Below are 26,084 nucleotides of genomic sequence, written 5' to 3'. Positions count from 1 at the left end.
ACGTCCCCTCGATGTGCCTAACCCAGCCTCCTCTTTGCGTTGATGGGGAGTAGGTTTAAAAGTTCGGCTCATGCCCTCTGATCTTACGTCGGCAGATTTTTTTTCATCCCAGAATCTTGACCAAGAGGCCAGATGTTTTTCACTGTAGTTCTCAAACTTGGACCTGAACCATGTACACAGGATCTGTGGAAATCTGTCCATCTGCGTGGCCCCGCGTGGCTACTTGGGTGGAGAAGTAGAACTGCCTTCCCTGCCTCACACTGACCTCGAGGCTCTTCCTCCCCCTGCAGGAGAAGAACGGGCTCTGTGCCTTGTTGACGTGAAGAAAGTGAAGCAGTCCCTTGCACAGGCTCACCTTCCTGCCCAGCCCGACATCTCCCCCAACGTTTTCGAGGCCGTGAAGGGCTGCCACTTGTTTGCTGCCGGCAAGGTGAGCTCTCCTCGGGGCCTCCGCAGGCGGAGTGTTCTCGAAATCGGCTCTGCCCTCCTTCCGACAGGGCTCATTGTTTTGACCTTGAAAACTCTATGTCCTCTTACTGGGTGAAATTTCTGTTGCTTTCTTTAGGCACACCAAACAATTTGTATAGCCATGAAGTTTGCATAGGCTTTGAGTCTAAAGGAAACGTCAGAGAAAAATGAGGATAAAATTAACAAAACTGAAAGGATGACCCCAATTCAAAAAAACTGTGTATGTGTGAGTGTACACATGAGTGTGTGTGTGCGTGTGTGTGTATGATGGAGTTTTTTTTTATTTTCATTTTTTTTTTAAAGTAGACTCCACACCCAGAGTGGAGCCCAGTACGAACTTGAACTCATGACCAGACCGCTGAGACCAAGACCTGAGCTGAGATCAAGAGTCAGATGCTCAATCAACTGAGCTACCCAGGCACACCTAGTCTTTTTTTTTTTTTTTTAATCTAACATAGAATCCCACATCTGAACTTGATGAAAAAATGTTTTATTACGAAAATTTACAAATTCTGATTTATGACATTTATATAATATAAAGTCAGTTCCTGGTAAGTCAAGTTAATTCTTTGGTAGCTAATAGCATATTGATTTTGGTACATACGTACATTTGTTTGCCTGCTTCTTTAAGGAAACTTTTTTTTTTAAAGATTTTATTTATTTATTTGACCGAGAGAGAGAGATCACAAGTAGGCAGAGAGCTAGACAGAGAGAGAGAGAGAGGGGAAGCAGGCTCCCTACTGAGCAGAGAGCCCCATGCGGGACTTGATTCCAGGACCCTGAGATCATGACCTGAACTGAAGGCAGAGGCTTAACCCACTGAGCCACCGGGCACCCCAGGAAATTTTTTTCTTAAAATTAAAAGCATTTGTGGGTGCATACACATGAGCATATATAATTTTAATGAAACCTAAATCAAGCATTTGCAGACTCTCAGAGTCTGCTGGAGTTCTCCTACTGAAAGCCACTGCCTTTCCCTTTTCAGAAGACTGCTCACTGGGTATTTGGGATTTAGTCACTCTTAGCCTGCTCTTACCTAGCGCATCCCCTGTACTTGACTGAGCCTTCAGAGGCGTTTGTGCTGAGTGAAGGAGGACCAATAGGGGAGGGATGTGGTGGGCCACAGGAGCCTCCTGAGGGGGGCTTGACCTTGGCTATGGCCTTGGCCACTGTTCTTGAGGACTTTTGGTTTCTGAAACCTTCTGGCTGTGTGTGGGGCTGATGGCATTCTTTATTAGTCACTTACACAATGGTTGGGATTAACTGTGGCAACAATAAAAAGAGGACAGACTATAAAGGAAGAGGATGGCTGGCCTAGAAAGGCGTGGATTTGCAAAGGGTTCTCGGAGGAGCTGAATCTTGAGGGACTGAGAAAAGGACAATGCTGGATGGACCCAGGATTTCCAGATAGGGGCCCGGGAAGGAAAGATGTACTTTTTCAGTTTTAACAATTCTTTTTAAAGAGAACATTTCTTTTTTTGTTTTTGTCTCTCCTTTTTTCTGCTTTTTGTTCTTTGTGCATTTTTTATCCCTAATATTAATTTTTCTGGATCTCTTATTTGTCTTAATTTCATCAGCTTTATAGTGATTTTACTAATTTTTATAAAGCAGCAGCTTCGGCCTGTACTGATTCTTGCTTTGCTATCATTATCTTATCATTAACTTTTGCTTTTTCCTTAATCTTTGTTTTTCCTTCCTTGAGTTTTCTCTGGCTTTCTTCCATTGTTCTTGTTCTAATCTCTGGTTTAGCTAATTAATTTTCAGGTCTTTTTTCCTAAGGTAAGCACTTTAAGGCCATACATTTTCCCTCTTACTACAATCTTACTGTAAATTTTCATCGTTACACATATTTTAAAATTTCTTGTGATTTTTTTCTGTGAATGATGAGTTACCTAGAAATGGGCATTTTACAGTGTTGGAACTACTAAAAAATAGGTACATTATAAAATTATAACATCTAATAATATAAACATCCACAAACTTACTACCCACACCAAGAGTTAGAATATTACTACTACTTCCCATTTTCTTTTGTATTCCTTTCCTCTCCCATCCCATTTCATTCCACCTTGACCTTGAAAACTGGATGTCCTCTCACTGGGTGAAATTTCTGTTGCTTCCTTTAGGCACACAAAACCCCCCACCCACAACTGCTGACCTTCATGTTGGCACTGACTGGAGAAGCTTCTTTTTGCCCTTGGTGAAATGACAAAGATGTGGTATTGGGAGGTGAAGTAAGAGTGATTTAGCCATTCTAGAAAAAGAGAACTCTATGTACACAGATCTTAGCTAAGAACTTTTCTCTTTGAACCATAATCCTTAAAATTCTTGAGGTAATTTCTACTGCCTTCCTCCTCCCTCAGGGTAAGATTGTCGGAAGGCTCTGTCTCTAGCAGAAGGCGCAGGCACACCAAATGTGTGTGGTGTCAGGTGATTTCCGGAGGCCTCTGCCAGGTCTTTGTTAAATCCGTGGTTCTTACCAGTGGCAATTCTGATCCCTAGGGGATATTGGGCAGAGTCTGGAGACATCTGTGGTTGTCACAACTGGTGGTTGTACCACTGGCATCCAGAGGGGAGAGCCTAGGGTTGCTGCTAAACATCCTACAATGCACAGAGCAGCCTTTGGCCACAGAGAATTACCTGGTCTCGTGTCAGTAGTACTAAGGGGGAGGGGCTCTGCTCTAAACTGGCATTAGGTTCCTAGTTCTGCTGTGGAGCCAGCAGACACACCAGTAACCCTTTTTTTTTTCTGTTTCCCTGATTGCTTTCCAGATTGAGAACGGGCTCTGTATCTGTGCAGCCATGCCCAGCAAAGTTGTCATTCTCCGCTACAACGAAAACCTCAGCAAGTACTGCATTCGCAAAGTAAGTCCTGGGCCTTGCCCAGCCTGCTGGGCCCCGGCCTGGGCTGGAAAGTGTGCTGTCTCCGGGAACAGTGTGTGCCTGGTCCCGTCAGCCTGGGTGACCTCCAGAGAGAGAGACAGACAAGCAGACACACCCCTCCTTCCTGGAGGAAGCTCCAGAGCCCTGAGGAGCTGCAGTTTTCTCCTCTCATTTTCTTTCTCCTGTCTGTGAGCTGCCTCTCCAGCCAGCCCAGTGGATTCGGCCCTTTGTTAAGAGAGAAAGGAAGCAGGCTGGTGGAAGAGACACTTTTAAATTAGCACGAAAAAGGAAGGCGATCTCTCCGAGAAGCTAGCAGTCCCTGGCGACACTTGTTCAGAATCTTTGTCAGATCCTAGACATTTCTATTAATAACTTTTGGAAAAGCCAGTGCTTGCTGTGTTCCTAGATGTAATTAGAGAGCTGATTCTCCTTGGAGCAGAGCAGTGGTGGTGGGGACTACAGTGTGGACAAGTTGCACATTAGATCATTTGCCTCGTTTCCAGAGGCCAGCCGTTGTCCCTAGACTAAGAAAGCGCCACCTGTTGTAAGCGTAATTTACTTCCGGTGCCTTCGCGATTAGTCTCAAGTGAAATGAGGGATGAATATATAAGGGTCATTATGTGTTAGGGCAACAGTTTCATCCTGGGTGGGCGGTTCGTTTGTTTTATTTTACTGAGCACCTACTGGTAGCAGAGACCGAGCTGGCTGTTTTCCAAATACTTCACAACAGTTCTAAAATGCAGGGGTGGTAATTGCCAATTTTCAGGCAAGACCATCGAGGCCGGCTGAGGTCCTGTTGGGAAGTTGAGACCACAACTGAGGTTTGATTTTTCCCTTTCACTGTATCATGCTGCCTAAAAGTTTCCTCATATCTACCAGGTCCTCAGTAAACAGCAGTGATGGTAGTGTGGGTTAGGTTTTGAACTGTTAGCTTTAGGAAAAGTCTCAGAAATCATTGCTTCTTTATAATTCTTGGCCACCTTTTGAATAAGCATGCCTAGGTTTTTGAAAATACTAGGATGGGCCTGAAAACAAGTGGAATTAGAAAGCTGATTACTAATAGAGATGACAACAATGGTGACGAGAATAATTATACAGGTAATGTAGGTTCATGGTAAAATGTAGCTCACAAAAAGAAGGAAGCTAAAACGACTCCCTCTAACCAGCCCTGTGTTTTCCAGTCTTTTTCCTCAGATAAGAATTTATATTCTTAAAGATCTGTCTTTGAATGCAAACTTCTCATTGAAATGGTATCTCTGACTCTTTTTTTGGCTGCCATTTGATATTTTCTTAATCTGGGGTTGCAGCGAACCCAGAGGTAGCAAAGGGATTATTAGTCTTCATGGGGGACATGAAAGGATTGAAGTGTTTGTGCTTTGTGTGGCCGAGAACGTGAACAAGTCCAGAGGCGACTGTCTCTAAGGCTGGGGAAGCGGAAGAGCAGTGGACATGGGGCTGCCGTGTGTTAACTCACATCCTCCTCTTCTACCCTCTGTCTTAGGAGATAGAGACCTCAGAGCCCTGCAGCTGCATCCACTTCACCAATTACAGTATCCTCATTGGAACCAATAAATTCTATGAAATTGACATGAAGCAGTACACGCTTGAGGGTAGGGCCCAAGTCGTCCCCCTAACCCCCCCCCCCCCCACCACCAGCCCACACTCTGCTCTGGCCTTGCCACCAACTTCTCCCTGATGCCCCACTTCTCACCTGCCTTTACAGAATTCCTGGATAAGAATGACCATTCCTTGGCGCCTGCTGTGTTTGCCTCCTCTTCCAACAGTTTCCCTGTCTCGATCATGCAGGTGAACGGCGCAGGGCAGCGGGAGGAGTACCTGCTCTGCTTCCACGGTGAGTCCGTGCTCCCTGACGGCCGCTGCCCTGAGGGCTTGCGGGTGCCAGGAGTTCCCGACCCCCACCAGGGCTCTCACCTAGCCCGGCTCCATGGTATTCTTTCCTGAGAACAGCTGCTTTTTTCCTTCTCTGCCCCTTGCTTTCTCTCCCTTTCCTTTCTCTCTTTTCCTTTCCTTCTTTCTTGTGGGGTTGTTTTTTTTTTTTTTTTTTTTTTTTGAAGTTTTTCTTCATTCTTTTTTATTCCTCCTTCCTCCTCCCAACCCCCCGTCCCCACAGGCAATCTCTGGGTCCTCCTGTCTCTTCTTCCCTGTGTCTTGGTCTCTGTTTCTTCCCTTTCCCTTCTTTCATGTCTCCTGTCTCTTCTTCCTTCCTTTGCTCCTTCTTTCCTATCTCTTTCACTTTTCTTTAACACATCTCTGAGAGATGTGGCTCAGCAAAGGTCCTCAGGTTTTAATGATCCAGTTAAATCTGGCTGGTGGTCCCCTGGGCTCAATCCCTTATTCTTCTGGCAAAGTGTATGGTGTCATTGATACTGCTGCCTCTGACTGGACTGATGCCCCTGTGATGCAACTCCTTGCAGAATTTGGGGTGTTCGTGGATTCTTACGGAAGACGTAGCCGCACAGACGATCTCAAGTGGAGTCGCTTACCTCTGGCCTTCGGTAAGTGAAGCAAGGTATGGAGGGCTCTATTCTGCCAGCAGCTGGCATCCTAGGAAAGAACCGCAGGTAGAATCCTTTTTGGCTCACGCACTATGCCTGTGGTTTATGTTAGACACCAAGTGCCATAGGTTGTAGTCCCAGGGTTCAGGGCAAAGCTGCTGACGCTTGATGAAAAACTGCATAAGCCAAATCCACCAGCCTTGTGAAAGATTTGTCAGATTTCTTCCTGAGAAAGGAGAGCGTTCCCTGCGAATTTATTTAAATCATTTCAAAGGCTGCAGAGTATCCCGTGGGATAGCTGAACATGTGTCAATTTCACCAGTTATCATCAGGCAGAGCACGTAGGTCATGCTCGTTCTTTCCCTAAGTGTAAACAATGCTGTGATGAACATCTTGCACTGATCTTTGCACACTTGTCAAGTAGAATCTGCTGCTCGTAAGCCCTGAAAGTGGAGCTGCTGGGTCACGCAAAAACATCCATGTACATAAACACACACATATGTACAAATATGTCCACACATATTGGTGTAAATGCTCTGAAACACTGTTATGGTAAAAATACCCATCAAGGCTATTTGGTTTCTCTCTTGCTGTCTAACAAGTTCCAGAACTTGTTATAGCCAAGACTACAACTTATTATTGCCCAAGATGCTGAGGCTTGACTGGACCATTCTGCTTCACGTGGTACCAGTGGGGGCACTGGGATAACTAGAAAGTCCAAAATGGTCTCCCAAAATGGTGGCCAATTGGTATGAACTCAGCTGGGGCTGGGGCCTGGGGCCTGGAGGCCTCGGTTCCTCTCCACATGGGCATCTTCCAGGAGTGCAAGAGCGGAAGCTGGCAGGCCTTGTTGCTTCCACCGTAACCTACTGGTTAAAGCAGCCACGGGGTCAGCCTAGATTCAAAGCAAGGAGGCTCCGCCAGGCCTGAGTACCAGGAGGCATGACTCATAGTACAAAACCAAAGTCCTGGTTTACCACAAGGGATAATAGTGATAATCTCCTTTTCCATTTAAGACAGAAAAGCCTCCTATCAGATGCTAGAGCTTCACTGATACTGTGATATAAATATGTAGTATTAAGATGAGAGATATTTAATTATCTTTGAACTCAGTCTTTAATTCTGCACATTTTCAAAAAAAAATTAAACAGTTTAAAAAGGTATACAGTGTAAAGTCTCACCCAGATAACCTGTCTCCCCAGTTCTCCATCCCTACTCACCCAAGTAGGGGGAAAACTTTTATTTTTTATCCCTCCAGTGCTTTGTGCAAATACAGATGCATAAGAAAATATATTCTTATCCCCCCCCAACTTTTTTTTTTAAATCCATGTGGTGCCACACTTTACACATTATTTATTCTGAATTTTGCTTCACACACTAAGTAAAACACACCTCAGGGTTTTTTAGTGTATCAGTACAGAGAGAGCTTCATGCAGTTTTTACAGCTGTGCAGAATCCCACAGATGTACCATAATTTATTTAACTGACCCCCAAAACGTACCCTGGATTTGGTTCCCATCTTCTGCTCTGACAACATGGCAGTGAGTAAACTTGGACATGCCTCGTTATGTTGGCACACGGGTGTATGCATAGGCTAAATTATTTTAGGTGCAATTGCTGGGTCAAAGGTGGCATTGCAGCCTGGTTTTGATTTCCTCTTTTAACCCTTCCTTGTTCCACGCTCTTCTTCTGGGGTAACCATGCAGCCTACAGAGAACCCTATCTGTTTGTGACCCACTTCAACTCACTCGAAGTCATTGAGATCCAGGCACGCTCCTCTCTGGGGTAAGCATTGCCCTTTCAGGCTTTGGAAAGCTCAGCTGTTGGGGTTGGGGGTCGGGGCCAAGTGTCTGTTTCTTCCCATCCCACCTGGCAACAGAGGTAACCTAAATATAACCTCTTATTTGGAACTCCTTAGGACTCCTGCCCGAGCATATTTGGAAATCCCAAACCCACGCTACTTGGGCCCTGCAATTTCCTCAGGAGCGATTTACCTGGCCTCGTCATACCAGGATAAATTAAGGGTCATTTGCTGCAAAGGAAACCTCGTGAAGGAGTCCGGCACTGACCACCACCGGGGCCCGTCCACCTCCCGCAGGTACCATCCTTCTCCTCTTCTTCATTACAGGAGGCAGAGTGCTGTTCTCTAAGGTAGAAGGAAATTGTGCTAAGCTGGTCAAAGGTCTTCAAGCTCAAGCCACTCCTTTCTTTGAGCTATAGCAGGACAGTGACTCAGTCCTTCTCGAGGATCAGGAGAATTTTTAAATGCCCTCTTGGAGAAGGTGGGCGGAAATGTCTGGTCTTTCTCTGTTGGGTATTTTCGGTGGCACTAGAATGGATCACTAGAATGTGTGTGTGTGTGTGTGTTGGGCAACCTTTAATGCTCAAAGTCAGCCAGAGTTGAGAGACCGAGGCCTTCTCAGATTTTTCCTGGGCATTTGCAGGGCCTTGCCTGTGTGTGTGTGGCTTTCTAGATTCCTACGAATATATGGGACCATTTCAAAACGCCTTATCAACATCTTATTCCCAGATCGCCTTTCGAGTGTTTTAGCCAGCCTCTTCCCCAAATGATATCACACTGTCTTCAGTATTTGCCAGGTTAAATACTTGCTGCTGATTGTTTCTGATGAACATCTGGGGATAGAGCTTTTCTTACGAGGAAACCCTGCGTCAGGTCAGACGGGGACTGTTTGCTGGGGCCGCGGCTTTGTGGGGGAGCATCAGTCCTGATCTCCCTCCTGTGGCTACTGTGGTTACGGGGCTGATGGTTTCAAAACTGCCGTAGCTCTGGAGAGAAAATGTTGAGGTCACGTTAACATGTCACAAAGCTTGTTGTCCTTACGGAGGTTCAGCTATTTTTTACATAAATGCTCTTGCTGTTTGAGTCGTTGCAAGTCTTTGGTTAATTTCCAGAGTTCTGGAAAAGGTGATTTAGACACTCGTTGCCAGTGTTCTGGTTGCTTTTATGGAGGAATGGGTTTTCGGCAGTCCTTACTGTACCATTCTGGAAGCGTTCTCCCCCTTTTGAATACAGCTGATAGCACCCTGCGCACATTCTTCTGGACCTTAATGTATCTTGGAGGTTGTTCCAGGTTAGTATCAGAAAGATTTCTTCGTTGTTTTTTTTTTTTTTTTCTTTTTAATGACTACGTAGCATTTATGCCTTCATGTGACCTTTATTTAACTGCTCCTTTATCAGTGCATGTTTAGGTGGTTCACAGACGGTTGCTGTAATAAATTAAATGACTTTGTGCTTATGTCATTTGGCATGCTTATGAATCTATCTGTACAATAAATTCCTGGAGAAAAAAATTGATGGGCGACATCAGATGTCCATTTGTAATTTTGATTGATGTTGCTGAGTGTTCCCTGAAGTATATTCATTTGTAATCCTACCAGCAGTGCGTGGGAAGTGGGACTGACCTTGTCTTGACACAGAGGTCTATGAGCCAGATCCAGGTTGATGGACAGGTTTGAGATGTGTAACTCTAAGTTCTTGGTGTACAGAGAAGTTCTGAGATGATTTAACCCAGGGGAACATTTAATTGACCTAGGATTTAAATTTTCTGGACTGCTATGTCTGTCTACCCTGTAAAGAGTTATGTGGATCCCTCATGTGCTAGACACAGTATCTGGGGCTGGGGATCCAGTGATGATTTTATTCTTAAGGGACTCTCAACATGATGGAGGAACTAGCTCTAATATTTAGAAGGTAGCTTAGGTCTTGGAAAAGAACGTCATAAATCTAATATTTTGAGACTATGATCCTAATGAATAGTTTTTCTTCTGTTGAAATACAAGAGTTAGGGGCACCTGGGTGGCTCAGTGGGTTAAAGCCTCTGCCTTCAGCTCAGGTCATGATCTCAGGGTTCTGGGATCGAGTCCCGAATCAGGCTCTCTGCTCAGTGGGGAGCCTTCTTCCTCCTCTCTCTCTGCCTGCCTTTCTGCCTACTTGTGATTTCTGTCTGCCAAATAAATAAATAAAATCTTAAAAAAAAAAAACCAAAAAGGAGAAATACAAAAGTTAGTCTAAATATGTGGTCAGTGTAATTTTAATCCCAGGCACTTCCTAGAAAGCCAGAAATAGAAATAACCAGCAGTTCTTAGCTCTTGGCTTGACCCTGCCTCAGAAGTAAATGCTCAAAGGACTATAGTTCTCTCCTGCAAATGTCCAGATTTTCTTTAAGTAATTTCCAAGTCATGTCAAGAACAAATCAAAGTACTGTAATTAGATTTTTTTTTTCCTCTACTGACTTACTAAAACGATGGCAGGCACCTTTCTTTTGAGACTATATAGTTTCTCTGTAAGAAGTTGCTTATTCTGTGGTTGAAAGGGGTTCTCCAGTGCCTGTGAACGAGAGGCAGAGACAGTCCTGTTGCTTTCCTGCTGTGGCCAGGCACATCCGGAAAATAAGCAGTTAGTCCTTGCTTATCTCGTGGCCTATAAAATGGTCTTCTTATGCAGATTGCTTTGGCAGGTCAGGATGCAGAAGGCCGGCCTGGCTGAGTGTGAGTCACTGCAAGGCCTCACTGACCTGGTCTGTTTAGCAGGGCAGGAAATGTAACTCTTTGCAAAAACAAAATAAAACAAACAAAATCCCCATAAAACTGGCATGGGAGATCATTGGTCATTAATGGATACAGAGATGGAAGATTGCCCACTTGGCCTAGGATGATGGGTATTTTCTTTCATTCCATTAATCTAAGCTGACATTCCAAATGGTCCTCCTAGAGACATCCTTCTTCCCCTGGGCATTGAGTACCTTCTCACTTGCTTTATGATGGGCCCCTGTGGACACACATTATAATTTCCCTTCCATTACAAATAGGCTTAATGTAATTCTCCTACTTGAAATTTATTTATTTTTGTCTTCCACATCTTAAAGCCACATGACTAGAGAGGAATATAAGCCTTATTTCAAGATGTTGAAATCTCAGTTACCTTAAATTTTTCCACTGGACATGTAGCATGCAAGGGGGTGGGGGGGCGGTTCTGGCTTTCTGGATATGTTGTCTGGAATCTTCATAGTTAGAATTGCACAGGGAAACCAGAGAGTCACATGAAAATCTTCACAATGAACTGATCACTTATCAAATTATCTCTGCTCACCTTTCTGTTTCACTATTGTGCAGGAATAGGCAAACTTTTTCTGTAAAGATACATATAGTACGGGGCGCCTGGATGGCTCAGTGGGTTAAAGCCTCTGCCTTTGGCTCAGGTCATGATCCCAGGGTCCTGGGATCCAGCTCTCTGCTCTCAGAAGGGAGCCTGCTTCCCCATCCCTCTCTCTCTACCTGCCTCTCTGCCTACTTGTGATCTCTGTCAAATAAATAAATAATAAAAAAAATCTTAAAAAAAAAAAAAGGTACAGGTAGTAAATATTTTTGGCTTTGTGGGCCATATGGTCTCTCTTAATTATTCAGGTATTATTCTGTGAAAGCTATAGACAGTGCATAACCAGATGGGCATAGCTGTGTTCCAGTAAAACTTTATTTATAAAAACGGGTCATCTGTCTGGATTTGGCCCTCAAGCTTGCTCTATAGAGTCTCTCCTCCCCCAGTAGGTGTCATTGCTTTTCTTGTTTCTAATTATGGGCATTGACAAAAGTGATTCTGGCAGTTAGATCAATAACTGAAGGAAACAACAACAAGAAGTTTGGCCCCTTTCAAAGAGAAGGATTTAAATATCAAGGATTAAGATAGGCCTCTGGGAAATCAATAACACTCTCAAACAGTTTTGAAGAAATGACTTTGACTCTACTGCAGAAGTCCAACATTGATGGAAAGTATGTCATTGAGCCTATTAGCATACTGTTTTGTTGCAAAAATTAGAGCAAGATAAATCAGTATGTGATTCATGCTTGGCTCATTCTTAGAATCAGCATGAAATTCCAATTGTAATTTAGATTTTAAAAATAACAAGGATAAATTTACTTTCCTGATTTCTACTTTATTTTCTGCGATAAAGCCCCCAATCAAAATATGTTTTCCAAGTAATATTCTCTATAAAATGTACCCATTTTAGGTAGCCCTTTTCCTAGCCCTGATTGTGCTGAGCTGATGAGGATTGAGTACTTTTTCTCCTCATTAGAGTGGGAAGGAATTGACTCAGTTCTGTTCTAGATCTTGCTTCTGTTCTGGATCTTGCTTCTTCAGAGAGAATGGTTAGGGCTGTATTTGCTGAAATCTTCGTTTGAAATACCCAGGCTGGAGCTGGGTGGAGGTTGGATGGGCCATACAGAAAGGCGCAGTGTTTTCAGTTGTTTGGTTATTACTATCAACCTTTGGGGCCAGGGACATGTTTTGCGCCAACTGTACTATTTTTATTTGTCCTGCTCAGTTTTCTAATTCTGTCAGGTCTGATCCCTACACCTTTCACATCAGCACTGGGTGCCAAGGAGGCTTGGAAAGCCACCTGGAAAGAGAGGTGACCGAGCAGCAGGCCGAGGAGGGGACAGATAGGGCAGCTGACAGTGATGAACGCAGGCTTTCTCAAAATTGCTCCCTTGTATCAAGGGTCTCTTAGCAGCCTCAACCCCTAAGAGAAGACTTCCTTTTGTGCCTTCTAGGCTCTACGAAATACTAGGTCGGTAGGATTACAGGGTGGGGATTAGGATGTCAAACTGACCCGAGTCAGCTTCTTAGCGCAGGCCAACCCCCAGTCTGTCTCCACGTTCTCATCTGAACGGTGGGGGTCATGCTTGTTCCTAGTTTGTGGAGCTGTTACCAGATGATTTAATGAGTCAGAACACATTAAGAGTTTAGCACACAGTAGGTACTCAGTAAAAACCTGCACTGAGACCAGGAAGTTGGTTTTCTTTTGTCATCATCTTTCTCTCCCTGTCCTCACCACCAGAAGAAAACAAAATGCCCCAAGAACTCCAGGTGGGATCTTTTCTACTAAAGATTGGGGCACGGGGGTTGCTCAGAGGAGGAAGATGCTTCTTTGGGGTTATGACTTCTCAGCTCCACACCTCCCTTCCCTGTTGCCCGCAGCCCCAACAAGCGAGGCCCACCAACGTACAACGAGCACATCACCAAGCGTGTGGCCTCTAGCCCGGCACCCCCCCCCGGAAGGCCCCAGCCACCCGCGAGAGCCAAGCACACCCCACCGCTACCGAGAGGGGCGGACAGAGCTGCGCAGGGACAAGTCTCCGGGCCGCCCCCTGGAGCGGGAGAAGTCGCCAGGCCGGATGCTCAGCACGCGGAGGGAACGTTCCCCTGGGAGGCTGTTTGAAGACAGCAGCCGGGGCCGGCTGCCTGTGGGAGCTGTGAGGACCCCACTGTCCCAGGTCAATAAGGTGAGGCACCATCCTGAGGCCAGGGGAGTGACCTGGGGAGCTGAGGGCCCTTCAGGACCACTGTTGGGAAAAAAGGGGGCGGGGGGGAGGGACACTCATAATTCAGATTTTTCAGGACATACAGCAAGTTCAGGAAGTAAACCTATTTCAGAAGAGGACTTTCTAAGCAAATGGATGATGTGTACATGTCTACCTCAAGATGGAACAGCTACCTAAGGGTAGATCATTCCCTTCCCCGGAGGCAACCAGTGTTAGCAGTTTCTAGAGATATTCTATGCATATAAGCAAGTATGTATATATATCTTCCCTTCTTAAACAGAAATGATAGTGTACCACACAAAGTTTATGCCTTATTTTTTTCAGGCACATATACAGATACACACGTACATCAAGAATTAGTTTGGAGGGCTATACAGAAATTGGGAACAGTGGCTGCCTTCTAGAACTTTGAGCCTTTTGAAATCTTTAAACCATATGCATCTATTCTCTATGTAACTTTGTAAGTTAGTCAATGAAGAGATGGCGGGAGGTGTTGAAGCCAAGGAGGGGGTTCCCCATGAGCAGGGGGTGGGTCTGAGTGCTTGGTGCCTCCTTGGCAGGCTAGCCAGTTCCAGGGCCCCCCTCTGGACAGCACAGTCACCTTTCTGTCCCTGGGGGGCACAGAGGGGTGGTTTTCTAGATCACATTCTCCTCATGCCACCTGCAGGTCACAGTTGGGACCCCTGCCAATCAAGCGGAGGACTAGCCCGTCAATGTTTCTTCTTAGCCCCTCTGACTTACCGATAAAACGGGTCCAGCGTATGTGTGTTTAACAGAGATCCATCCAAAGCTTTGGAGAATTTTCTGTGATTTTCATTCCCTGATGAACCCCAAGCTCCGCAGCATGGCCCTGCTCGCTGGTGCCAGCCTGGGCAGCTCTCGGTGTTACCGGCCGCAGGGAGACCAAGCACGGCACGTGTCCTGCCGGAATCATGCAGGGCAAGCCCAGGGACTCTTGGCCCCCTAAGCTAAAACTCCTCCTCCTTTTGCTCCTAGGTCTGGGACCAGTCTTCAGTGTAAATCTCAGCCAGGAAAACCAACTCCTCATCTCAACCTGCAGGAAAACACCACTCTAAGGAACTCTGCTGAAGGGGCCCCCGGCACCCATCTGCTCAGCCACCCCAAGGCACAGCTGGGCCCAGACCCGCCTCCGTGCGGACAGCCCGCATCCAGGGGGTGCAGGGGCCGAGCTCTTCCGAGCTGCCAGCGCCTTCCTGCAGTCATCCTCTGTGCACTTTGTTACTCTTTCAGAGCATTCATCAACTTTTATACCTAGCTCTAGCCTGTACCGGTTCATCAGAGGAAACCAACCTGCGCTAACTACAACGTGGTTAGAATCCTATTTAATAGCTACTTTAAGATCCTAGGGTTGGTTGGATTTCCTTTTTTCCTTTTTTTTAAAAAAAAAAAAAAAAAAAAGACAACAGAATTCTTAATAGATTTGAATAGCAATGTATTTCCTGTTGTAGTCATTTTTAGCTAGATCACACCATCAGGTCTTTGCTCCGGAAACGTATTGTGGAAGAGTCCCCGCCAGTTGGCTAACCTCCTGCACTCATGTAGGTTCATTCTTGTCCCAGTCCATCCGCACAGATGGCCCTGTTTGACCCAGGGTGACATCTTAGCCAAATGTTTACTGTTCTCATTGCCTTTTATGGCCTTGACGACTTCCCCTCCCACCAGCTGAGAATGTACGGAGGTCATCGGGCCTCAGCTCGGAGGCAGTGACTTGGGGCCAAGGGACCTCGAGGAGCTCTCCCTCCCTGCCCCTCAGCGTCATCTCCCCAGACTGCTGTCCCTGCTTTCCACATAGCTCTGGCCAGGAAAGCATGCAATAGACTTGCTCGGAGCCCAGCATTAATGAGTCTCTGGGTCCGGGAGGGGACCGGGGGTGCCCACCTCCTGTCCACGACAGTGCGTTGTTCCCCACCCTGGGATGGGAAGAGACCCGTCCGGGAGTTCTGCATGGCGGTTCACTGCATGTGCTGCCCCCCGACCTGGCTGCCCCCCTTGGGTTGCTCTGCCGATGTACTAGTACATACCATAGCTCCCGCCGAATCGAGACCCTCCGACCACTTGCCAACTCACTGGCCACAACAAGCTGCAGTCTGTAGCACTGAACAAACAAAAAAACCAAACGCTCAAGCCTTACGACCAGAGAAGGATTTCAGCAAACCACCACCTCACACCCTCACGCTTCCCTGACTCCCTTGTGGACGACTCTGTGTTCACACAACATCCAGCACGGTTCTACCCCACAAAACTGTGACTTCCCAAGTGAGCCTTTCCCTAGGGCTAGCTGAGGACCAGGAAGTTCCAGAGCACCGCGGCCCCTCCTCTGCCTCTGCCGGGGTCGGGAGGTCCTCCCTTAGGTGCCGCGCAGCTCACACGGTTTCTCGCCGCCCGCTACCAGAAGGCAAAATTCCCGGCAACTGGTCAAGAAGCAACCCAGAGGCTCTGCAGTTGGCAAGCTAACGAGCGGCCTTACTTCTGCCTTTAATCTCCCACAAGGCACCTCTTGCTTCCGATTCTGCGTGACTCTTAGGCATGCCTCGAACAACCAAGGCACATCCTAGGGAGGCTGAAAGGTAGACCTGTTTCTACCACCGCAGGTGAACGTAACCACATTGCAACCCCACGTTGTCCACAGTTCAGATCACTTTCCAGATTGCGACCTGGCCCAAATCCCAGCTCCTTCCTGCTTGTCTCTTAACCTAAGTGCTTTCTTGTTTGGAACGCCTGTGTCCCTCCCTCCACGTTGTTACACCCTTGGCAGGTGTCACGCTGTTGTTTTATGTATTGCTTGGCGTCTTTGGGGTCATGCTGCATCCCCTCCCCTCCCCAGGGCAGATCAGACTGAATGTTTGCTGAAGTTTTTGTCTCTTGGTCCACAAGTATTTGGAAAGGTCACTGAAAACTGGTCTTTCAGTCTTGGCATTTCATTTAGGATCTCCATGAGAAATGGGCTTCTTGAGCCTGGAAAGTGTATATTGTGTGTCTCATCTGTGAAATGCTTCCTGCTATAGAACTAGCTCAAAAGACTGTACATATTTACAAGAAACTTTATATTCGTAAAAAAAAAAAAAGGAAATTGAATTGGTTTCTACTTTTTTATTGTAAAAGGTGCATTTTTCAACACTTACCTTTGGTTTCAACGGTGGTAGTTGTGGACAGCCATCTTCACTGGAGGGTGGGGAGCTCCGTGGGACCACCAAGATGCCAGCAGGAAATACCGGACCACGAAATCGCAGTCAAAAGCTTATTAGCATAAGTAAGATTCTAGGTCTCCAAAAGTACAGGCTTTTTCTTCATTACCTTTTTTATTCAGGATGAGGAAAAGAACACAAAGGAACAATTCAAGATCCACCTGGAGAGGAATGAACTTTGTTGTTAAACAATAGTGAAATAAAGCAATGATCTAAAATGTTTGCTTTTGTGCAACGACCTCTTCTTAAGAGACCATAAAAATCCCAAGTCTTGGGCCTGTGTCACCACAAGGTTGTTATCATGGCATGGGACCTTGCTTCCTTTTCTCGTGGGGTCAGAGGTGCTTTTTTTCTGGGGTCAGGGAAGGACACAGCTCCAGACACACTTGCTTTCCTGGCATCAAGCGGACTGGCAGCATTCTCTTCCAAGAGTGAGACCTTGTTGAATTTAGTCATTATTTCCCAGTGAACCGTGAACTTGGCAGGTAGGTCACTTTATAGGACTGCGGAACTAGAGAGCTCCTAATGCAAACAGGCCATTCTGAAAGGCTTGAGATTGGATTACCTATAATCCAGTTCTATAATATTAGCAGCTAACCAAGAAAACAGGTCACCTTAAAATCTCTCTCATCTCTTATAAGGCCCTGGGGATTTTAATGATGTAGAATTCCTTGGAGGAGTTCAGATCAAGGTAATTTAAAATGTAAATACTTCTATTTTTAACTAGATGGATTTTTAGATTCTGTGAGGTAGATTTTTTCCGTGATTTTTTAGTTTGTTAGTATAAACTCTGCTTGATCTGGACAAACATTAGTTTTGGCAAATGGTGATTTCTTTCATGGTTCCTGTTGCTTTTACTCTCTTGATTTTTATTTTTTGATGAAGTAATCTGACCACAGTCGCAGGGTCGTATCTGACATGGCTTGTTACAGGAACCATAGTTGCAATTCTGTTCTGCTTTACTCTTGGAGATAAAAATCTGCCAAAGGACATAACTATAAGAAGGGAAATAATTCAGGGGTACCTAGGTGGCTTAGTCATTAAGCCTCTGCCTTCGGCCCAGGTCATGGTCCCAGGGTCCTGGGATCGAGCTCTGCATTGGGCTCCCTGCTCAGGGGAAGCCTGCTTCCCCCTCTTCCACAACCCCTGCTTATGTTCCCTCTCTTGTATCTCTCTCTCTCTCTCTCTCTCTCAATGTGTTAAATAAAATATTAAATATTAATATTTTATACTAATATTAAATATTAAATTAAATATTAAATTAATACTCAATAAATAAAATATTTTAAAAAGATAAAGTAAAAGGAAATAATTCAGAAGATGAAACAAGTAAAAATGTTGGAACCTTTCTTTCCTTAAAATACTGGGGAAAGTCTATTAAATATCAACCAACCTTTTCAGTTAATGAGAATTCTTGACAGCCAATGGAATACTTCAAAAGCATAAACAGTTTGGTTCCAAAAGGAATGTTCCTGAAAGCTTCTCTGGACCCTAAGGAATGACCCCAAAGAAACAACAGACAATTACTCAGCCCACCATAAAATGAGGCCCAACCTTCTATACTGCAACGACTCCTTTTTTCCCCCAAGATTTTGTTTAGAGAGAATGCACAAGGGAGGGGCAGGGGGAGAGGGAGTAGCAGGCACCCCACTGAGCAGGGAGCCCGACACGGAGCTCTATCCCAGGATCTTGAGATCATGACCTGAGCTGAAGGCAGACGCTTACAACTGAGCCATCCAGGCGCCCCACCTCTCCCGTTTCTTAAACAGAACCAGACATGTGTTCTGTGCTTAGAACTTAATTTTCATGAGACTAAAGATGCTGACTGCATAGTAAATTTCAGACCATGAAACTTTAGGATTTGGAGACTTAGGCCAAAAAGATAATTTGCTTGATAGGACTGAAGTTTTTCTTCAGAACTGGGCCTCTTGAATCTGATTTACTCTAGCAACTGTCTGTGCAGTTTTTTTGTTTGTTTGTTTGTTTGTTTATTTTTTATTTTTTTAAGATTTTATTTATTTATTTGACAGACAGAGACCACAAGTAGGCAGGGAGGCAGGAAGAGAGAGAGAGGAGGAAGCAGGCTCCCTGTCGAGCAGAGAGCCCCATGCGGGGCTCAGATCCCAGGACTCTGGGATCATGACCCGAGCTGAAGGCAGAGGCCTTAACCCACTGAGCCACCCAGGCGCCCCTTGTCCGTGCAGTTTTAAATCTAAAGCATTAAGACTAGGCCTACAGGAGTGGGAACAGCTAAGCTTCGGCTCCTAGTAACCGCTGAGTCGGCCTATTCTGGTGGTGCTAAATCACTGCACTTTGCTCCCCTCCCCTCAGGACATCTGACGTGTCCGCAGACATTTCTCATTGTCAAGACTGGCATCTGGCCGGTCCGATGGTGTACGGGGCAGCCCCCACCCCCACTCGGCTCCTATCGAGTCCAAGTGTCAAGAGTGCCAAGGTTGAGAAACCTCAGCCTGTCCTGGTCAGACTTCTCTCTGGGCAGTTTACACAGTGCTTATGATGTCTACAGCACAGAGACTGTGGCACCAGGCACACAATGTTTACATGAGTGTTTTATCACTTGCCTAATCAAATATTGCTTTATTTTCCAAAGCTGGGGAGGGTGATGTCGTGGAAATACAGTACAGTGTTGATCACTTGGCTTTCCCTTGAGTCTGTCAATGATTAATGGAACTCCGTTTACCCAGAAGGGCTTGTTGGAGGTAGAGGAAAGAATTTTGAAAATGACTTTACTATTATATGCAGCTCAGTCTGTCTTTCCGAGAACCATAAAAAAGAAAAAGAAAGTTGACTCACGGTACAATTTCCCAGATGAGATGGATGAATTCACTCCAGGGGCAGTAGAAAAGGTTGCGATGAGGGCTGGCATCCTCATCCCTGCAAAGGCCCATACTGAGGACAAAGAGGACAAAAAAGACTATGAGTGGGAGCTGACCAGAAACAGAGCAGGCCCCACAGACTGGGAGCTCTGGCTGCTCCAGCTTTCGGACCTTCTCTGAGGGTCTGACTCAACCGCACTGCTGGCTCTCAGGAAGGCCCTGCAGATGTTATTACAACAGGAAGGATGACTCAGGCTTTAGAAGAGATGCACATGTGCTCGTAACTTCCTTATTTTCTCCTGAAGACAACTGTCATTGGTGTTCTGGGTTAGAAGGCCCTGGCTTGTTCCTCCTTCCTGGTTTCTCTCTCCAAGAGAGGTGCTAAGGAGGGATTCTTTAGAAGCTGGATGGAGGGGTGCCTGGGTGGTTCCGTGGGTTGAGGCCTCTGCCTTTGGCTCAGGTCATGGTCCCGGGGTCCTGGGATCAAGCCCCATGTCGGGCCCTCTGCTCAGTGGGGAGCCTGCCTCCCTTCCTCTCTCTCTCTCTGCCTGCCTCTCTGCCTGCTTGTGATCTCTGTCAAATAAATAAAATCTTTTTTTTTTTTTAAAGATTTTTGTTTATTTATTTGACAGAGAGAGACAAAGTGAGAGAGGGAACACAAGCAGGGGGAGCAGGAGAGGGAGAAGCAGGCTTCCTGCCGAGCAGAAAGCCCGATGCGGGGCTTGATCCCAGGACCCTGGGATCACGACCTGAACCCAAGGCAGATGCTTAATGCCTGAGCCACCCAGGTGCCCCCAAATAAATAAAATCTTAAAAAAAAAAAAAAAAAAAAGCTGGATGGAGATGTGAGTGGTCTATAGAGTTGGATCCTCATTAATTCATTCAAACTGTTCATAAACACTGGTGGAGAATCAGGTACTGGGAGAACTGGATGCATGTTCTGAAATTAAACTGTGTGCATCTAGAAATAATGGGAGTTGAACCAAATGACATTTTACTCTTCCCTAAGTGTTGTCTCTGACCTCAACCATGGATGAGATCACTGTTATGTTTTTGGGTTTTTAATCTTGGCTTTTGGAGTTTGTAAGTTTCCTATTTGAGCGAATTGAGGGGCTGGCATTTTTTCCTTTCTGGACTCCTGACTTCCTGTTTGTGGCTGTATCCCAGCCATGTTATAAAGGCTTTGGAGCTCCCAACACTAAGGGAGCCCAAAGATCATCTAGTGCTAGTCCAGCCCCTCTCATTTCTCAGGGGAGGAAATCAAGCGAAGAAAGGCTGTGTGACCTGCCCAAGGTCACCTGAACTGGATCAACATCCCTAATCTCATTCCAGCATTGACACACTGGGAAGGGATGGAGCGGGGGAATGGCAGACTCCAGTGAGAAGTTAGGCTTTGATCTGGTTTCAGAGCACTGTTGACCTCCCTCCCATTTATAACCGTAAGTGAAGCCAGAGGAAGGGAAGAGCTTTGCCTGGGTCCTTTGATCTTTGGCTTCAGTATTTTGACATATGGTCCTATTGACCCAATACCGTTTTACATGTTAGGAATGTGAAAGCCTTATCTTTGGTTCTATAAATCCGTCTGTATATACATTTCCAGAGGGAAGAATACATCTTCATTCAAAAGCAATTTGGGTTCCAGGACGAACAGAAATGAAAAGAATCTGTGATCACCAAATCAGCCATATAGGAAATATTGAAAGGGGTCCTCGAAGCAAAGTGAGAGCCTAAAAGTAACACAGACCAGAAAGGAACAGAGACAATATGTAGTAACAGTGAACTTATGGGCAATACAATGGCATTAAATTCATCTCTTTCAATAGTTACCCTGAATGTAAATGGGCTAAATGCCCCAATCAAAACACACAGGGTATCAGATTGGATAAAAAAAAACAAGACCCATTGATAGATTGTCTGCAAGAGACTAATTTTAGACCCAAAGACCCTTCCAGATTTAAAGTGAGGGGGTGGAAAACCATTTATCATGCTAATGGACCTCAAAAGTATGCTGGGGCAGTAATTCTCATATCAAATTAGATTTTAAGTTAAAGACTATAATAAGATGAGGAAGGACACTATTTCATACCTACAGATATGGAATGTATCATCAGATTGACTGATTGATAGAGATTGGATAAACTTTGTTTATCCAACAAGAAGATCTAACAGTTGTAAATATCTATGCCCCTAACATTTGAGCAGCCAATTATATAAACCAATTAATAACAAAATCAAAGAAACACATCAACAATAATACAATAATGGTAGGAGACTTTAATACTCCATTCACTGAAATGGACAGATCATCTAAGCAAAAGATCAAGGAAATAAGGGGTTTAAATGACACCCTGAACCAGACGGACTTCACAGATATATTCAGAACATTCCATTCCAAAGCAACAAATACACATTTTTCTCAATTGCACATGAACATTCTCCAGAATAGATCACATCCTGGGTCACAAATCAGGTCTCAACTTGTACCCAAAGATTGGGATCATTGCCTGCATATTTTCAGACCACACTGCTTTGAAACTAGAACTCAACCAGAAGAGAAAAGTTGGAAAGAACTCAAATACATGGAGGCTAAAGAGCAGCCTATTAAAGTATGAATGGGTCAACCAGGAAATTAAAGAATAATTTAAAAAATTCATCAAAACAAATTAAAACACAACCGTTCATAATCTTTTGGGATGCAGCCAAGGTGGTCCTAAAAGGGGAGTCCATAACACTATAAGCCTTTCTCAAGAAAGAATGTCTCAAATACACAACTTAACCCTATACCTAAAGAAGCTGGAGAAAGAACGAGCATAGAAACCCTAAACCCAAAAGGAGAAGAGAAATAATAAAGATCAGAGCAGAAATCAATGAAATAGAAACCACAAGAACAGTTGAACAGATCAACGAAACCAGGAGCTGGTTCTTTGAAAGAATCAATAAGATTGATAAACCCCTGGCCAGACTTATCAAAAAGAAAAGAGAAAAAAACCCAAGTTAATAAAATCATGAACAAAAGAGATCAGATCACAGCCAACATCAAAGAAATACTAACAATTTTAAGAACATATTATGAGCAACTATACGCCAGCAAATTAGACAATCTGGAAGAAATGCATGCAATCCTAGAAACATATAAATGACCAAAACTGAACCAGGAAGAAACAGAAAACCTCAATGGACCCATAACCAGTAAGGAAATTGAAGCAGTAATTGAAAATCTCCCAACAAGCAGGGGCCCAGAGCCAGATGGCTTCCCAGGGGAATTCTACCAAACATTTAAAGAAGAATTAATACCTATTCTCCTGAAACTGTTCCAAAAAATAGAAATGGAAGGAAAACTTCCAAACACATTTTATGAGGCCAGCACTACCTTGATCCCAAAACCAAAGACCCCATCAAAAAGGAGAATTACAGACCAATAGCCCTGATGAACATGGATGCAAAAATTCTTACAAAATGCTAGCCAATAGGATCTAACAGTACATTAAAAAGATTATTCACCACGACCAAGTGGGATTTATTCTTGAGCTGTAAGAATGTTTCAACATCCACAAATCAATGTGATACATTAATAAAAGAAAGAACAAGAACTATATAATCCTCTCAGTACATGAAGAATAAGCATTTGACAAAGTACAGCATTCTTTCTTGATCAAAACCCTTCACAGGGTAGGGTAGAGGGTACATACCTCCTAGCCTCAGCAATTAGAGAACAAAAAGAAATAAAAGGCACCTGAATCAGCAAAGAAGTCATCAAACTCTCACTCTCTGCAGATGATAGGATACTTTATGTGGAAAAGCCAAAAGACTCCACTCCAAATCTGCTACAGCTCATACAGGAATTCAGTAAAGTGTCAGGATATAAAATCAATGCACAGAAATCAGCTGCATTTCTATACACCAACATCAAGACAGAAGGAGAAATTAAGGAGTTGATCCCATTTACAGTTGCACCCAAAGCCATAAGATACCTAGGAATAAACTTAACCAAGAGACAAAGAATCTATACTCGGAAAACTATAAAGTACTCATGAAAGAAATTGAGGAAGACACAAAGAAATGGAAAAACGTTCCATGCTCATGGATTGGAAGAACAAATATTGTGAAAATGTCTATGCTACCTAAAGCAATCTATACATTTAATGCAATCCCTATCAAAATACCATCATTTTTTTTTCCAAAGAAATGGAACAAATAATCCTAAAATGTATATGGGACCAGAAAAGACCCCAAATAGCCAGAGGAATGTTGAAAAAGAAAGCCAAAGTTGGTGGCATCACAGTTCCAGACTTCGAGCGCTATAACAAAGCTGTCATCATCAAGACAGTACAGTACTGGCACAAAAACAGACACATAGATCAATGGAACAGAATAGAGATACCAGAAATGGGCCCTCAACTCTATGGTGAACTAATCTTCAACAAAGCAGGAAAGAATGTCCAATGGAAAAAAGTCCCTTCAACAAGTGGTGTTGGGAAAATTGGACAGGCACATGCAGAAGAAAGAAACCGGACCATTTCCTTACACCACACACAAATATAGACTCAAAATGGAAGAAAGACCTAAATGTGAGACAGGAATCCATCAAAAGCCTTGAGGAGAACACAGGCAGCAACCTCTTCGACCTCAGCTGCAGCAACTTCTTCCTAGACACATCACCAAAGGCAAGGGAAGCAAGGGCAAAAATGAACTACTGGGACTTCATCAAGATCAAAGCTTTTGGACAGCAAACAGTCAACAAAACCAAAAGACAACTGACAGAATGGGAGAAGATATTTGCAAACGACCTATCAGATAAAGGGCTAGTATCCAAAATCTATAAAGAACTTATCAAACAACACCCAAAGAACAAAGAATCCAATCAAGAAATGGGCAGAAGACATGAACAGACATTTCTGCAAAGAAGACATCCAGATGGCCAACAGACACATGAAAAAGTGCTCAACATCACTCGGCATCAGGGAAATACAAATCCAAACCACAATGAAATACCACCTCATACCAGTTATAATGGCTAAAATTAACAGGTCAGGAAATGACAGGTGTTGGCAAGGATGCAGACAGGGGAATCCTACACTGTTGGTAGGAATGCAAGCTGGTGCAGCCACTCTGGAAGGGGCACGTGCTCCCCAATGTTTATAGCAGCAATGTCCGCAATAGCCAAACTATGGAAGGAGCCTAGATATCCATGAACAGATGAGTGGATAAAGAAGATGGGACACACACACACACACTGGACTGTTATGTAGCCATCAAAAAAAACCCCGATTATCTTGCCATTTGCAATGACGTGGTCAGAACTAGAGTGTATTATGCTAAGTGAAATAAGCCAGTTGGAGATCTCACTGAGATCTATAATCTATAACTGAGATCTCACTGAGATGAGGAATTTGAGAAACAAGACCAAGGATCATAAGGGAAGGGAGAAAAATGAAACAAGACAAAACCAGGGAGGGAGACAAACCTTAAGAGACTCAATCTCAGGAAACAAACTGGGGGTTGCTGGAGGGAAGGGGGGTGGGAGGGATGGGATGGTTGGGTGATGGACATTGGGGAGGGTATGTGCTATGGTGAGTGCTGTGACTTGTGTTAAGACTGATGAATCACAGACCTGTACCCCTGAAGCAAACAATACATCATATGTTAATTAAAAAAAAAAAAAGAAAAAACCAATTTGGGTTTAAGCATTAACCATGTCACCAGCCCTCACCCATCATGGGAATGCTAATAGAGAAGGCACTGCCTGGGTCATAGGACACTTCACTTTTACATTTGGCTTTGCCCCTGTGATTTGCATCTCCTTTCCCACATCTGTGAAATAATTTCCATTACCTTGGGTTTGGAGTCTTTCCCTTGGGCCTGTGAGCAATCTTCTAAACCACAGGAGACTTGCTTTGTGTTAGCTTTTAAAGAAAATGTAAGTCCTTTAGATGCATCGACGGCTGTAGAGACTGCAGAGACCATGGTTCCAGGAGGTGGCCGTGCCCGCATGTCCACCACAGCTGCCGGCTCCCTCGGGAGTCCTCTGTGGCCACTGGGCTGCTGAGGGGTCTTACAGGGTTTCCTGACTCCCAATTCCTTTTTACATTAGATTTCCAAGTTCATGCTGTTTCCCCCCCAGCCTGGGGCTGCTGGCTTCCTCTGAGCTCGGACGCAGGCTAGCAGCCAGATTTTCTAACCCACCCCTCACAGAAAGGGCGGTGCTGTTCTGGACCAACTCATACAGGGGTCCCACCACCAGCCACCTTCCGTCCCCATCATGGACCTAGGGGCTGTGCTCACAGCTTGCCAAACATGGCAATGGTCTCTCTGTTTTTGGTGCTTGAATAGATCCCCTTCATACTTTCAAGCTTAGGTATGTATTTTCAATTGTATTTTAAAAATACTTTGTCCAGTTTTGGAAAGAGGAGTTTTGCATGTTTCCATAGTCTAAATAATCTCTGTAGTCCTTAAAGTCTAGGGTTCACACATTACTTGAGTTTTCAGAGTGAGCTAGCTAATTACTGACGTAGGGATGCTTTCTACACTACTCTCCACCTCAAATGACTGAGGTTCCCTTTTCTCATAAACTTATTTAATGTTTTCTGATGCCTGGGAAGGAAAGGCTTATTAAAAGCACATCTGTAATCTTTCAGCATTTTTGGGAGAACAAACAGAGCTCCTTTTAGCTGATGGGAGCAACTCTGACTCCAGAATGTCCTGGTGTCTTCCAAAGCAGGTGTCAAGATCCCAGGCTCCGTGGTGCTCACTGATGTGCAAGAGGTGACAAAACCTCCGACCTGGGGATGCCCCCAACCTGCCCAAACTGGGAAGCTTTGCAGTCGGCTCTCCTT

At 44.7% G+C, this 26,084-nt stretch overlaps 1 protein-coding gene across 1 annotated transcript in view; it reads left to right on the top strand.

The window, feature by feature from the left end:
* LOC111156397 (citron rho-interacting serine/threonine kinase) overlaps positions 1-14,551 on the top strand; it is a 219,270-nt gene extending 204,719 nt beyond the window's left edge. The window contains 11 exon segments of the mRNA XM_022517252.1: positions 291-430; positions 3,241-3,333; positions 4,853-4,961; positions 5,075-5,203; positions 5,787-5,867; positions 7,574-7,652; positions 7,786-7,965; positions 11,430-11,432; positions 12,865-12,934; positions 12,936-13,169; positions 14,205-14,551. Of these exon segments, the coding sequence (XP_022372960.1) occupies positions 291-430; positions 3,241-3,333; positions 4,853-4,961; positions 5,075-5,203; positions 5,787-5,867; positions 7,574-7,652; positions 7,786-7,965; positions 11,430-11,432; positions 12,865-12,934; positions 12,936-13,169; positions 14,205-14,228 (1,142 nt within the window). The 3' untranslated portion in view covers positions 14,229-14,551.
* Positions 14,552-26,084: the final 11,533 nt, after the last annotated feature.

Source organism: Enhydra lutris, unplaced genomic scaffold (assembly GCF_002288905.1).
Source record: "Enhydra lutris kenyoni isolate GAN:26980312 unplaced genomic scaffold, ASM228890v2 scaffoldscaffold46, whole genome shotgun sequence".
NCBI classification, from domain to species: Eukaryota; Metazoa; Chordata; class Mammalia; order Carnivora; family Mustelidae; genus Enhydra; species Enhydra lutris.
This window is presented reverse-complemented; position numbering and strand designations above follow the sequence as displayed.